At 31.6% G+C, this 13,711-nt stretch overlaps 3 protein-coding genes across 3 annotated transcripts; 1 reads left to right on the top strand and 2 right to left on the bottom strand.

Annotated features, from left to right (window-relative positions):
* Positions 1-914: 914 nt before the first annotated feature.
* On the bottom strand, positions 915-1,791 carry LOC108558051 (probable serine/threonine-protein kinase fhkB). Its single transcript, XM_017914845.1, has 3 exons — positions 1,739-1,791; positions 1,090-1,638; positions 915-1,030 (listed from the first exon to the last, which is right to left on the bottom strand). Exons 1-3 carry the CDS (start codon positions 1,788-1,790, stop codon positions 915-917), a joined length of 717 nt encoding a protein of 238 aa, XP_017770334.1. The 5' UTR covers position 1,791.
* A 7,094-nt stretch (positions 1,792-8,885) lies between these two features.
* LOC108558059 lies at positions 8,886-10,020 on the top strand. Its single transcript, XM_017914859.1, has 4 exons — positions 8,886-9,127; positions 9,182-9,341; positions 9,543-9,696; positions 9,749-10,020. The coding sequence occupies exons 1-4, from the start codon at positions 9,070-9,072 to the stop codon at positions 9,938-9,940; spliced, it is 564 nt and encodes a 187-aa protein (XP_017770348.1). The 5' UTR covers positions 8,886-9,069; the 3' UTR covers positions 9,941-10,020.
* A 635-nt stretch (positions 10,021-10,655) lies between these two features.
* On the bottom strand, positions 10,656-12,111 carry LOC108558063. The gene is made up of 2 exons (XM_017914870.1): positions 12,011-12,111; positions 10,656-11,956 (listed from the first exon to the last, which is right to left on the bottom strand). Exons 1-2 carry the CDS (start codon positions 12,048-12,050, stop codon positions 11,286-11,288), a joined length of 711 nt encoding a protein of 236 aa, XP_017770359.1. The 5' UTR covers positions 12,051-12,111; the 3' UTR covers positions 10,656-11,285.
* Positions 12,112-13,711: the final 1,600 nt, after the last annotated feature.

Here is a 13,711-nt window from a genome sequence, read left to right as displayed (position 1 = left end):
AACGATTGTAGTTTCTGAAGTATTGAAATATATTTCCTATGTCCGAGTTTTCATCAGAGAAAGTAACAAGACGACATCTATCCGACAATTGTTTAGTTTATGAAATATTAATATATTTTAAAATCAGCTCAAAAAATATTAGAATTAGAAATATATAATAGAATAGATATTTTATTGATAAGTTAATATGCCGTAGTAGGATTTGTGATTTGGGCTACAAAAACCTTAATGCGGCCCTGGTGCCCACAATATACAATAGAATTTTCTACCTGTGAGACGCATCTCCACCGGACTCTCACAATACTTACACTAAATACATAGTTTTTTTTATATGTAAAGGCACGATCCTATTACAACAATTTATGACAAATCATATACAGGACCGGGTTAAAAAAAATCACAGAGCCGGATTAAAAATTCAAAATTTTATTAACATTATTTTCGGCTGCGACCACTGTCTTAACTAGATCTCTGTAGGGAGTTTGCACCATATGATATAGTTGATTAGACCAATGCAATACATTTTATAATATAGGTTTAACTAGTAAAATAATGCTTAAATGTGATTTTGGATAAATTACATTTATTTACAATGCAAAAACTTGTTAAATGGACAATAAATATAAGAACTATTTCCGAATATCCTGTTTCTTGAGTAAAATTACAGAAAAACTGTCGTGTCCCAGGGATGGTTATCTGGACACTGTGGGATATCTTCTTCTGTTGTCTTTGTGGAGCCTTAGGTTTGGTAAATAAATTGAACGAGTTTTACTTTTGGTTTATTATTAAAATATTCGATACTTGATTCTCTTGCGTTCTTCCTAAGACTAATTACAAATCCTTACTCTACGTAAAAGTTAACTAAGCAAGGGGTGGGAGTTTGAGGAGTAAGCACAATTTTGATAAGACTGCTCCTATACGGATTTTGCCAATTCTGCGTCTGGTTGAAAATATGAGCGATGTTCTTTCAGTATGTAGCTGGTCTCGATGAAGGCTACCTTTATGCTGATGTATATATTTATTGTGGCGACTAAGAGACACTATATTAACAATAATAATTGTAATAATAACGGTTGGACACAACAAAACCATTGACATACTCGTGGATGCTGTATTGATCCTCGCCCACGGGATTCATCTTTTCGATTTCGTCCCACACAACTTGGTCGGTTCCCTCGTTGTCGTTGGAATTGTTGATATTGTCGTTAAGATTGCTGTTGTTATTGTGTTGAGACTGCTGATTGTTGTAGTTATTCTCATGATTATGGTGGTTATTGTTAATATTGTCGTTAAGATTGCTGTTGTTATTGTTTTGAGACTGATGATTGTTATAGTTATTCTGATGATTATGATGATTATGGTGGTTATGCTGATGATGTTGGTTGTGCTGATAATGTTGGTTATGATGATTATGAAAATTGGTTTGGTAGTTTGGATACATATTTCCAAAAGGAAAATTAGCCTGATTGAAAATATTTTGAACCTGTTGATTAATTGCGTTCTGCGTATTTGCAATAATACTGTTGATTTTATCCTGAGTATTAGCATTTTGATTATAAATATTTCCATAGAAATTATGGAACAGATTTCCATACTGCCGTTTCATTCGTATCTTTGCTACATAAGATACACTTGGAACTGGAAAAAATAATACAGAGCAACGTGAATGCAACAAATTTCATTAGTTTAACATTTATTGTTATAGTAACAAAATATTAAAATATTTTTTGCAACTTACCTGCAAAAGCAGATACCAAAACTAAGGTTAACAAAACTATTTTCGTACACATTGTCGTCTGGTTGAACACTAAATGTTGAGTGTTAAGTAAATATGCATTTGCCTATTTTTTTTTTGGCTGTAGTAGGGGACAGGTCATTAACCAATTTTACAGAGACCATTATTCTAAGAAGGTTAACATGGATGTTACATTAATGGGTCTTTTATCATTAGATATAAATAAAATTTACTTAGAAATCTTTATTCACTTTCATTACTTAGTATATAGATAATTATGTTTATCATAAAAATATAATTCAAACTATAATAATTCAAGTATTCTTAATTAATTATCTACAACAACAGTCCGGCTTCGATCTGTCCGGATAAAAAATATTTCAAAATTTTAATTGAAAATAATAAAAATTAGTCAACTCTCTTTTTTTTACAAAAAGGCTCGATTAGTCCGGTTTCAATATATTGACAATCGATTAACCGGACTATGGGAAATATTATTTTCCTAAAAGATTTCATTTCTGAGTATATATTTAGTGGTTATTAATGATTTTCTGCGAACTCAAGCAGGTATATTTCCATTTCTAAGTTTCAATGATATTTTAGTTGCCTATACAACTAACCAATAATTATTTAATATTTATAAAGGCGACATTTGCATTGATTACATGTATAAATATTTAATATATTTTAGAATTATTAAAAAAAGCATAGATTGGCAGCAGTTACACATAGATAGTATTATATTAGGTCTAGAAATTCATAACTTTTACAAACTTTTCTAGAATTTATACGATTCATTCCACCTATTTTTATATATTTTTTTTACAAAATCCGTATGGTTTTTGAAAAGTCTAATGAACATTTTATTAATTATTTATTTAATAGATTTTTTTTTACTATTAAAGAATAAACATATTACTTATAAACGGGACAAAATAAAATCAATATTGATATTATCAATCGCTCAAAGCGAATCAATCGTAGGGCCGTTATAAACGCACGTATTAGGTAATAGTATTGTTTTCTTGAGTTGAGTTAAATATTTGACAAGATTTCCTTGCTGCGACCATGAATGACATCATCGCCCATATGTTTTTTTTTTTTCAAGTGGACACTTTTTTGCCACTCACTCTATTGCTTAGGTTACATAATACAACCTAATATTGGCAGTTTACCATATATGCACACAAGCAATCCATTAATAAAAATGCATTCTAAAGTATTTTCGTGCAGGACATCGTCACATCTCCATCGACGTGAAGAATTTTAATGTGTATGACATTCAAATTTATATTTTTATATATTTACAATTTTAAATTTTCATTGATTTCAATACTTTAAAATTTTATTTATCAAATGCATCAATAATCTATCTATTTTGTTGTAAATACAAAAAAATCATTATTCTTATTATCATAATTACATAAATGTACACAAATTTAAGAGTCGCAGTAATAGATTGTAAAAAAATTCAAATCAAAATATATTTTTGTTTATTTCTTATTATTAAGGTTTCTTGTGAATAAGTCTATTTCACCAACCTTAACAGAACAATCTGAAATGAAGCTTTATATAAGGCTTGAAAACCATAGTTTTTTTTAATGGCGCAAGATTGGAAATTGGTGTATCCATAGAATGTAGATAAATTGAGTTCTCTTGTTTTCTCGACTCGGATCAAAATCCCGACAACCGAAATCTCAACAATCAAAATCCCGACATTCGAAATCCCAACAACCATAATCCCGACAGTATAATTTATGCGCACAAGTTTTTAATTTCTAGAATACAATCAAATTATACAAATAAATATGGCACATTGATAACGTTAGATGAGGATTGCTAAAATCGGCTAAAATATTCGGGATTATGGTTGTCGGTATTTTCACTATGTCGGGAACGTGATTGTCGGGATTTCGATATATACCTTTGTTGTCTATGTAACTTGAATCTTGCATTAATGCGATGATTACTGGCTGATCTACTTTTATTAAATTCCACTCATATTCTCGATGATATAAGATCGTATTCCAAGTCGTTTGTTTCGCATTACCATTTTTATATGCAGGGCGGAGGGGAAGAAATATAGGAAACGAACGCATCCTTAATGATCGTTTCGACGAAACCTCGAAGAAAAATAAATAAAACTATCCGCACAATCTACTAATTACAACCGATGTCTTTCCCATTTACATATGCAACGTAGTCTCCGCCATAGTTTCCAAGTAATTAGTACTAATTCACTAAGATAATGATACAATCACGATTCTGTTGAATAGAAAAATTCCAAATTCGTTGGAATATTGATATTTATTGATCAGAAGAAACTGAGGAGGATAGGAAAAAAAATAGTATATGAGAAAAATGCAGTGGAATTTCTTATTTTCATCTTTTAATAATAGGATAAAATTTATACAGTTTTTTCTTACATAATTACCGATAAATTCCATATCGATGCAAAATTCATTATAAAAATATTTTTCTTAAACGATGTCCCTACTTCTGAAATATTCCCTACTAGTAGAAAAAGTTGCTTAACCTGTGCTGCGCCTGTGTTGTATGTAAATAAAATACAAAAATTAATGAAAAATTATTTTTTTTTAATTTTAACTATGTTTAGCTAACGAGGGGTTAAATTATATAAATATATATTTTCTTATATAATCATATATTTTATATATTGAATTAATGTTTGTGAAAAAATGATCCGGTATTTTTCTGTCGTATTTTTGTAGTATTTCTATTTGTCATAGCTTTTTTTCAAATAGGCCATTACACCGATGGCATATCCAGACGTGCTCGACAAAGTTGTAGTATAAGAAACAAAGTGAAAAATACGCAAGGAACTATGAAATTGCCTTGTTATAAGAATTCTTTGAAATTGTATTTCAAAGCTTTTACCTTTGAAGACTTTATGTTCGATGCAAGCCATTATTATTATAATATGCACAAAACGTTGATGTGATGTGTTTCAAGGAACAAGCATACTTAATTATACATCACATATGTATATAATTTACATTTGAATTCAATTTGTAAATAATTTTATAATTACATTTGTTATAATAAACATATTTACATGCATAATTACAAAAATCGATGAAACTCAATTAAATATACATAAATATCTCGTTTTACTAACATCCTTGTTTGAAACCGGACAAATCGAAGAACTGAAAACAAATAATATAAACTAGTATTTATTTAGAAAAAATAGACATTTAAGAGCTTCTATTTTCATGACAACAAAATATATGCGAAGAGAAAGCTTTTTCCATAAAAAGGCATGTATAGGTAGGAGATGTGACTCTTAACATAATTGTCGAACGTTGAACTTATTTGTTGCATTGGGGTCAAATTTTTTCCATAATCTTTATCCACCAATCAAGGTAAATACTTCAAGGTTTCATTGAGATTGTGCACAACTTACAAAGTTGGAGATAATCATTAATTATATGATATCATCATAATCTTCAGATGATACATCTATTATTATATTACATCTATTATATTATTACTGAACCAGGAATTCCCGGGAAATTTGTCTTTTTAGTCTTTTTACCCGGGAACTATCGTTCGAGACACGAAAATGATCTGAATTGAAAATGACACTATATATATTCAATCTCCTACAAAACGAGATCAATATAAAGTTCTAAAAAAATAATGTAATATTTTTGAAAGATCTGAAATGAGAATCAGAATTAAGAAATAGACATTCCTTGAATACTCACGTATTTAAAAGCATATTTCTTAAATAAAAATTTATTTATATTATAATGTGTTTTACTGGTGTAAACTTAATGTACAAATATTCGCACGAAATTGAAAATGCTTATGTTTAACAAGATTTTTTTTCACTTGAGAGTTTTTGGATACTAAAAACAGACAAAATCTGCAGGAGACACAAATGTTTGGGGACTTCTGGTATAGATGCATGTGTATAGAATATATTCAGAACGCAGTCAACAGTTAGCTGCGAAACTTCCGAACAAATTTAACACAAACATTTAATTTAATTAAATCCAACAATTAATTAGTTATTCCATTGGGCTCGGGCTTGATTTGCCCCTAGAAAGTTATTACTAATTTCCAGGACGTCTGCAAATCAGTTTTTACCTATCTTGAAATTAATTAGACGGTTCCATTGCATTTCATTTTTCCTGTTGTTCTCTTGTTGCGAGTGAAACTTTTAATTAGCATTTGCAATACGAGAAATAATTACCACCATCACTTCGAGTTAAACTTCACGATCTCACTAAATTACTAATTTCCCATTGCGATAAAGCTCTTATTAAATTCCAAATATGACATTAGTTTTAAATATAAACAATCCTATATTATAATAATCTGAGATTCTAGTACAATAATATCGTAAATAGATTTTTTTTATGTTAACTAATAATTTATTAACTTCTTCTGAAAAATTATTTGTTCTTTGTTCTTCTCATGAAACAAATGATCATATAACTAGACCTATGCAGTATGTATAAAAATGTAGTAGGTTTACTTTTTTCCGTATTAACTAATTAACTAAGTAATTACGTTATAATTTTGATATTTTTTTCAATTCTTTCATTACATAAAAAAAAACTTCACGAAGGACTATTTTACGTTTTTAAAAGTTGTCTCCTATTCAGAATGATTCCAATTAGACTCTAATTATATAAAAATCGATACATATCGCATTTACTATGTTTCCTGTACACTCTTTACTTTTATCGAAACTACGGGAAACGCTTGAAACATCATTAAATTGCCCCGAAAAGCTTTGAATTCTAAGCTTTTTGTCGATTGCTCAGTATTTTTGCATCTATAGGGAAATACGAGAATATACTGTACAATTCTTAATCTTTCAAAGCGACTGATCTGTTATGTCATTCGGTTGGAGTTTATGCATGGAATAAACGGAATGGAACTATTGTATACATATTTTCAATACGCTACGTTCATATTTTCCTATACACAGATTATCCCATTCTACTTTATATACAGATTTTAGTTAATGACAAAATCATTGCAAAAAAAACGCATAAATACTAATACCTTGTTAATAATTATATTTTGAGGATTTGCACTAAAACCTCTTTCTTTCTTCATCAATTATCCAGTACTTTAATTGTATTTCACCGCAATGTTCATTGTATTTGTGCACTCCTATGAACTATCCCACATTTCTCCAATATCAGTCGTAATACAGTTTGTAATTAGCTAACATATAATTCTAGCCCCAGGTGGAAGGACATCGCTTTGATGGTCATTTTGTTTGCTTATTTCTGCAAATACGTAATTTGGATTTGGCTGTCAATAAGTAACTTCAATATTGATATTAATTTAATATTAAACTACAATTCCAACGAAATAATATAAACCTCTAAATGAATATACTGCAGAACCTGAAGCTGTTTTTACACGTTTATATCTACTTTATTGAGGTTCATAAAACTAAAACGATGCTATAAAAGCATCCATTCCGATATTTATCACCAAAGTGTGCTTCATAAAGAGAGGACTGTACTAAGCAGGCATTAGACAATATCGTTTTGAATATAACGAATTATCTAATATAAGCGTGTTCTTAACATTGTTTCGCTTATGAAGAATTTTCAGTGAATCTATTTTCATATTTTTCAGTCAAACTTATATTTGTTTAATTTATGGTAAACTTCTACAACAAGGGTGGACAAATACTGCACTTTCTTTTTTTTAATTATAAATATATTTTTTTCTGAGTTAGTAAATTAGTGAATTATTTTGCTGTGACTTCAAAAAAAATATTTCAAAATATGTATTGAATGAGATACGTTGTTTCCATTTTATTTAAATAAAACAATATTTTGAAAAGATCATAAAAATGTCAATTTTAACTAGTTTTCATAAACTGGGTATAAAATTTCAAGAAATTAATGAATTTGGATCGAAGCTGTACTATGCTTTATATAATTTTAATTGTCATTTAACGTCATGTTTGAGTACAGCTATTAATTATTATTAATTACATTTTATTAAAATCTTCAATATTGGATATTAATTGCAAAATGTAATTACGATTTACGATTACAAAAATATCAAGTTGTTCGATTTTGTGGTAAATGGTGATATCAGATTTGCATATATTGTTGATTATCCAATAGCAACGAGTGAATTAATTACACGCTGCGTTTGTTTTTGAAATATCCTCTTTGAGCGGTGGAAATTTTAATTAGAACTTGTTGCGAAATTAATTGGCTGTCTGTGCGCGTTGGACTTGAACTTGAACTTCGATCGTGGCAATTTTCCATAAGGGAAGGCGCGAACAAGGCTTGGGGTAGGCGGAAATCCGGAGGATTATCGGGATCGGAGCTATGCAATAACATGTTTACAATGTCTGCAGCACGTGAACGTGAGCTAACCTAAAAGCAAATCACGATATATAATTTTATATAAAAATATTGAAATTCATGGAAACCTGTGCTGCGAGCATCCAGTGACGGATTAAGTTACTAAGCCTGAATATGTGACAAAAGTCTGCAAATGTACGTACATAATTCAAGCACGTACATTTGGATTTAGGAATGCATCTAAAAATAATCATATTTTTTTAAAGCTTATTGAATTCTGAATTTTCTGTTTGTTTAATAGTTAAAAATATGTTTATAATCTAATCTACTTTAATTTTGTATTTATTAATTCATTATTAACAATAGAATTACGATTTTATGAAAACTGTAGAAAATTATGATTTTTCTGACCATAAGACGCATTTTTATAAAAAAATATTTCGTGTTATATGAAAAACCGTGTTATCAGAATACCGACTTATTCAGAGTAACAAAATTACTGATGACTTACATATAAAATTTCTACTTTTAATTCGTTTATTCACTGTTTTACTACGATTAATGTTTGTCTTGTTTTACTATTTTTATTTGGTCGTTTCATCCTCGTTTCGACAATTCCAGATACACACGTACGCATCCGTTTGTTTATTTATTTTCCGCTCATGACATATTTGTATGATGGAAAAAGTAAACAGAAAAATCAGGATGATAAATTGAACTTGACATTTTACATTGACCTATATAAAGCAGTATCAGTGCAAAATAATAATGAATTCGTTCGTTTCATAAATCATGGAACGGCGCCTTGTAAATGCAGCAGGATTGCAACGCAGACCGATGGAGGAGAGCAGTAAATTGTATATGTGCAGAGAAGTGTAGAGGATCCAAAGGTGGTAACACAATAACCTGTTTGACGATTTGGTCGGTCCGCGTCGGACTAAGTCGGACTATTTGGAAAATTTATATAAGACAAGGCGTCGCCAGCGAAATCCCACTGTTGTCATCCGAGTAATCAAGATGTTAGTATTTCTGATCTTCGCGTTTTTCGCATCCACATCCCAAGCGGGATATGCAGGTAAGCTACCATCTGAAGCATCTATCAACCAACCAACCAATCTCCGGCTTCTAGGCAGCTCTTCCCAGAGCGATAATGGAGTTGGACAAGGATACGGATTTGGAGGTTCTTTCAGCGGTGGTGCTCCTCCGAATTTCCCCGTCTTCGATTTCAACAACTTCCTATCAAGCTACTTCGAATCGTTGAGGAAGTACCACGAGCAGTTTGCTAACAAGTAAGTATCAAAAAACTTGTCATTAATTTCCAATTTCTTTCTCTCTTCGGTGCTGGTCTTTTTTAGTGCGAATTCTTATGCTTACTCTACGAGCAACTCTAACGCTAACGTTGCAGCTTCCTCTTCTCTGGTCTTTAAACCTAGGTATTTTTAGGTGTCTCCTTTGGTGTCCATGAAACATGTCGCATTTTATCGTTTAAGCATACAGCAGAACGTAGCAGCCGGGTACGGACAACCCGGAGGTTTCTCATCTTCCTTCCCTGCAGGAGTTCCGGGAGGTGAAGGCGCCTCTGCTTCAGGCTCCATAGGTCCAGGTGGCGGATATCAATCAGCCGGTGTCTATCCTGAGAATCCAGTAAGACCAAACAACATATGCATCAACCACGAATTTAATCCTTCCCTTTCAGAACAATCCTAACATCTTCAATAGGTTTGGAGGTGGCGAAGAGGCCCAAAAGCCCAACGGCTTCTATGGCGTTTTCACATCCAGTCATAGCTCCACCAGCGACGTTGATGGTAAGAAGACATCCGCGCACGAGGCCCAAACCACAATCAACGACAACGGCAAGGTGACCACTTACAAAGTGAAAAACCCCTAGATGTCACAACGCAACTACTTAACTTCTTTATTTTTGTAACTAATTTTATTTGCTGGGTTTAATATATTGAAAGGAAAGCGCATGATTTATTTATTTTCGCGTAGGAATTTGTCACTAGTAACAACAACGAAATAGGAAAATATTTATCAAATCCGGGATCAAAATTTGTAAATAATGAATTGCAATTACCTGAGATCAGGTGTTATTGTTTTCGTTTTAGTATTGATTTGTATTGATGCTTATATTTATTTAATAAGTTAATAAACACGTATTCGATATAGAAAGTTTCTTAATTTGTCCCTGAATTGAATTTCTTCAAGTAACTTATTGCGTTCAGTGGAAAATGATTACGGTTTTCCAAGATCGTAAATTGTTTATTTTGGACGATCTTGTGATTGGAACATGTTTGTTTACGGAACGTGTAGAGTTCGTGGCCAACAAAATACCGTAATCGACTTGTAAAAAAAATAAATAATCGTATGCGATAAGATAGAACAGAATCGTTAATTATTTTCTTTCCATATAATTAATTATTGTTAAATATAACAGTATAAATTATTTTATACTGTTATAAAAAGAAATAAAAATGTGCAATTTATTACAAAAAATAGTGCAATACAGAAAATATAATACAAATAATAATAATAAGGAACGTTTAATAAATATCCTTTACCCATTTACAATAATGAATATATTACATTTAGATTTGAAATAAATTTAAAATATATTTGCATATGTATTATTGTTTTTCAATGTATGTTAAGTGTGTAACAGTAATCGACGGAAAAAAGCTGATTCCACCAAATTATTCAACAGTACACGGAAACAAAAAAAATAAAATGCAACTTTTAAGCCATGTTTTGTCGGTGCAAAGTGTGGAACAAAGCCGGTCTCATTAAAATACGATGTCGTAACAAAGGGGCTTCGAAATAAGCCAAATTCACGTCAAAACTTCAAGTTCAAGTTCCCTCCCGAACCCATCCGGATTATAAACACCGCTGCGCAGTTTTTGCCTCCGCTAATGGACCAGGCGTGTTTAATAATACAATAAATAATAGCCATGTAATAAGCAGCAAAAGGTAGTAATAAAAAACGGAGAATCGTGAGCGAAATCAAATCAATTCGAAGTGATTTCGCCGTGGGAAAAACCTCGATGTAATTTGCGTATTGTTATTTTTGCAAATAATTTTAAGCAAAAAGAAAATCGTCTACACAGGCGAAGCACAACTTTTGGGTTGAATACTGTTTGGGGAAATTTGTGTGCGGAAAATTTCCATTATTTCCGGTTATAAATTGGCTTAAATTTAAATTATATTAGGTGTTTTATATATAATTAAGTTATTGTTTAATTTAGAGGTGCTAATTTCCCATCGATTTGCGCTGGGGGTGGTTTTAATCCGGGATTATTAAATCTGGGGTTATTTAAACTGGGGTTATTTAAACCGGGGTTATTTAAACCGGGGTTATAACGGTAGGAGGGTGCCGTGGATGGCTGCCAGGAAACCGTTGGGTGGCAAGTACAAGTAGTCCAAGTGGATGTAGGTTGAGGTGGTCTTAGGTACCACGATGGAGACATCCTCCAATCGGGTCTTGGTATACTATTGAAGGTATTACGCGGAACGTACGAATTGTAATAAGGCTTGTTCAACGCAGGAAGTGGAATAAAGCCTCCACCTCCATTCTTAACATCAGGAAAACTTTGATCGAAACTGGACACAACTATCGGATTAGGATTAATAACGTTATCCTGCACCTTCTTATCTTCCAAATCCGTTCCAGCGTATCCCAATACTATAGGCACATCCGGCACCTCATCATCATCCGTGTTTTGCTTAGCCACATCCAAATTAGTCTTGACCTCGACTATCACATCCGCCGATATCGTGTCACTAGCCTCGATCTTCTTGGTGGTATTGCATCCAGTAGTACTGCACCCTCCGACATCCTTTCCTAACTTCTTAATTACCTTAGGCTCATCTTGGAAGTCCAGCTTGGTTTCAACAGTGATTGCTCCAGCTTGAATAAAATCATCACTAGATATTTGAAAGAAACAGGAAAATGAAATCTTACCAATAGCAACGACACAAAGAAGACGCACGAGCAGTTCCATGTTTCGAACGCTACTGAAAGTGACAATTTGCGTGCGAAGGAATTACGCCTTGGCGTGACAATTCCTTAGCGAAATTGTTATTATATTTGATTTCGTAATTGGAGGAGGATTCGCTCTTGTATCCTTGATAGGAACATTCAAGGTCCGCGCGAAATCTTCGCGCCCGAAGCACGCTTAATTACCGTAATTAACATCATTATTACCATTTTTTTTTCCTCTCTTCCATTACTAACCATTGAGAAATCCTGGTTATGTTTTCTTATAAACAAATTATAGTTGCATGTGTTTGAGAACAGGAAAAATACGTGCAATTCAATAGGATTCGTGAAGGGGAACTTCTTGCGCATTCATTTTCTTAACGTCGTAGTTCCGATAAGTTGAAGAAGAAATAGAACAATTTCTAACAGTATTACGTATTGTGTAAATAATTCATTGTTCTAGTATTAAAGTCAAATGTAATATATTTAATAGAAATCACTTGCTTTCAACAGAGCCTTCTTTAGACCGGGGCGAACGGGGCCGAGGTCCTGGGCCCCACGCTTTGTGGGCCCCGCAGACTTATGCGAACCGGTAGGCACGAACGTGAGCCTGCAAACAAACATTCAGGCTGTGCTCCGTTTTTATGTTTTTTTAGGCTCAAGTCAAAAGACAAGTGGTAATACAAAGGTTTTACTAGAGTTGCAATTTTAAATTATAAAAAAATTGTTTAAGGGGCCCGAAAATTATTTTTGCCCCGCAATTGCTAGGGACGGCCCTGGCTTTCAGCATTTATAATTATAAAAAAAAAATTATTGCATATTTTAAAGCATATAGATCTTGATTTTTTAATATTTTATTTCACAAAAAAAGTCCTAATTATTTTTATATTAAATTATTTAATTATTACTCTAAACATAAGAAACACAATATATTTTAAATACAACAATACCTCATATAGTCCGTATCCACCGATTTGAAACCGGACTATTCGAGTATTTTAAAACCACCCAAAAGAGACTTTATACATAAAAATAATTTTGTACTAATTTTTTTTTTATATAAGAAACAAATGAACTTCATTTTATTTTCTATATATATAGAAAGGAATTAAAGTCTTTTAAAATGTTTTAAAAGATATGAATATTTTCAAGACCTTTAGGGACTTTCTTAATGCGGGCCCCCGATATGATTTTCTCTATTTCAAATGAAGAGGCTCCCCTTTCAAATAAATTTTAATATTTATGTTATTTGTATTTAGAATTTACGGAAATATTGATTATTAAAAATGTAATTATTGTTATTTCAATGTAAGTTAAGTAAATATCCGTCTTTAATCCTTGTTAAACATAGAATTTCAATTCATTTACACATTGTGACATGAATCACCGGTCATCGCAATGACAACAATATTCGTATAAATAATTATTTTAGCTATATAAAATCAGGTGTAAAGACTGTGGTAAATAGTCTTTTGTATTTATTTGTATTTATATATACAATAAATATTACTTTAATACAAAAGTACAATTAAATCTGTCCATTTTCAATAAATATATTAATTTATTGCAATATACAAAAGATATAAATATAAAATGAGTACTTTTTGTTGGATATTGGCGATGACAAGAGTATTCGAATATGGACGGGCTTTTAAGTATTAGACAGATGTATTTATAACGATA

The sequence above is a fragment of the Nicrophorus vespilloides genome, unplaced genomic scaffold (genome assembly GCF_001412225.1).
Source record: "Nicrophorus vespilloides isolate i.1.1-1 unplaced genomic scaffold, Nicve_v1.0, whole genome shotgun sequence".
Classification (NCBI taxonomy): domain Eukaryota; kingdom Metazoa; phylum Arthropoda; class Insecta; order Coleoptera; family Silphidae; genus Nicrophorus; species Nicrophorus vespilloides.
The sequence above is the reverse complement of the archived record's forward strand: the minus strand, read 5'-3'. Positions and strand labels throughout refer to the sequence as shown.

Bases quoted from the DNA above. Each gene is read 5' to 3' on its own strand.
- LOC108558059 (XM_017914859.1), top strand. From the start codon at position 9,070: ATGTTAGTATTTCTGATCTTCGCGTTTTTCGCATCCACATCCCAAGCG. The intron at 9,128-9,181 runs GTAAGCTACCAT...TCCGGCTTCTAG, and splicing joins ATCCCAAGCGGGATATGCAG to GCAGCTCTTCCCAGAGCGAT. The intron at 9,697-9,748 runs GTAAGACCAAAC...CTTCCCTTTCAG, and splicing joins GTGTCTATCCTGAGAATCCA to AACAATCCTAACATCTTCAA.
- LOC108558051 (XM_017914845.1), bottom strand. From the start codon at position 1,790: ATGTGTACGAAAATAGTTTTGTTAACCTTAGTTTTGGTATCTGCTTTT. The intron at 1,639-1,738 runs GTAAGTTGCAAA...TATTTTTTCCAG, and splicing joins TTTGGTATCTGCTTTTGCAG to TTCCAAGTGTATCTTATGTA. The intron at 1,031-1,089 runs GTTTTGTTGTGT...AGTGTCTCTTAG, and splicing joins CATCCACGAGTATGTCAATG to TCGCCACAATAAATATATAC.
- LOC108558063 (XM_017914870.1), bottom strand. From the start codon at position 12,050: ATGGAACTGCTCGTGCGTCTTCTTTGTGTCGTTGCTATTG. The intron at 11,957-12,010 runs GTAAGATTTCAT...ATTTTATTCAAG, and splicing joins TCTTTGTGTCGTTGCTATTG to CTGGAGCAATCACTGTTGAA.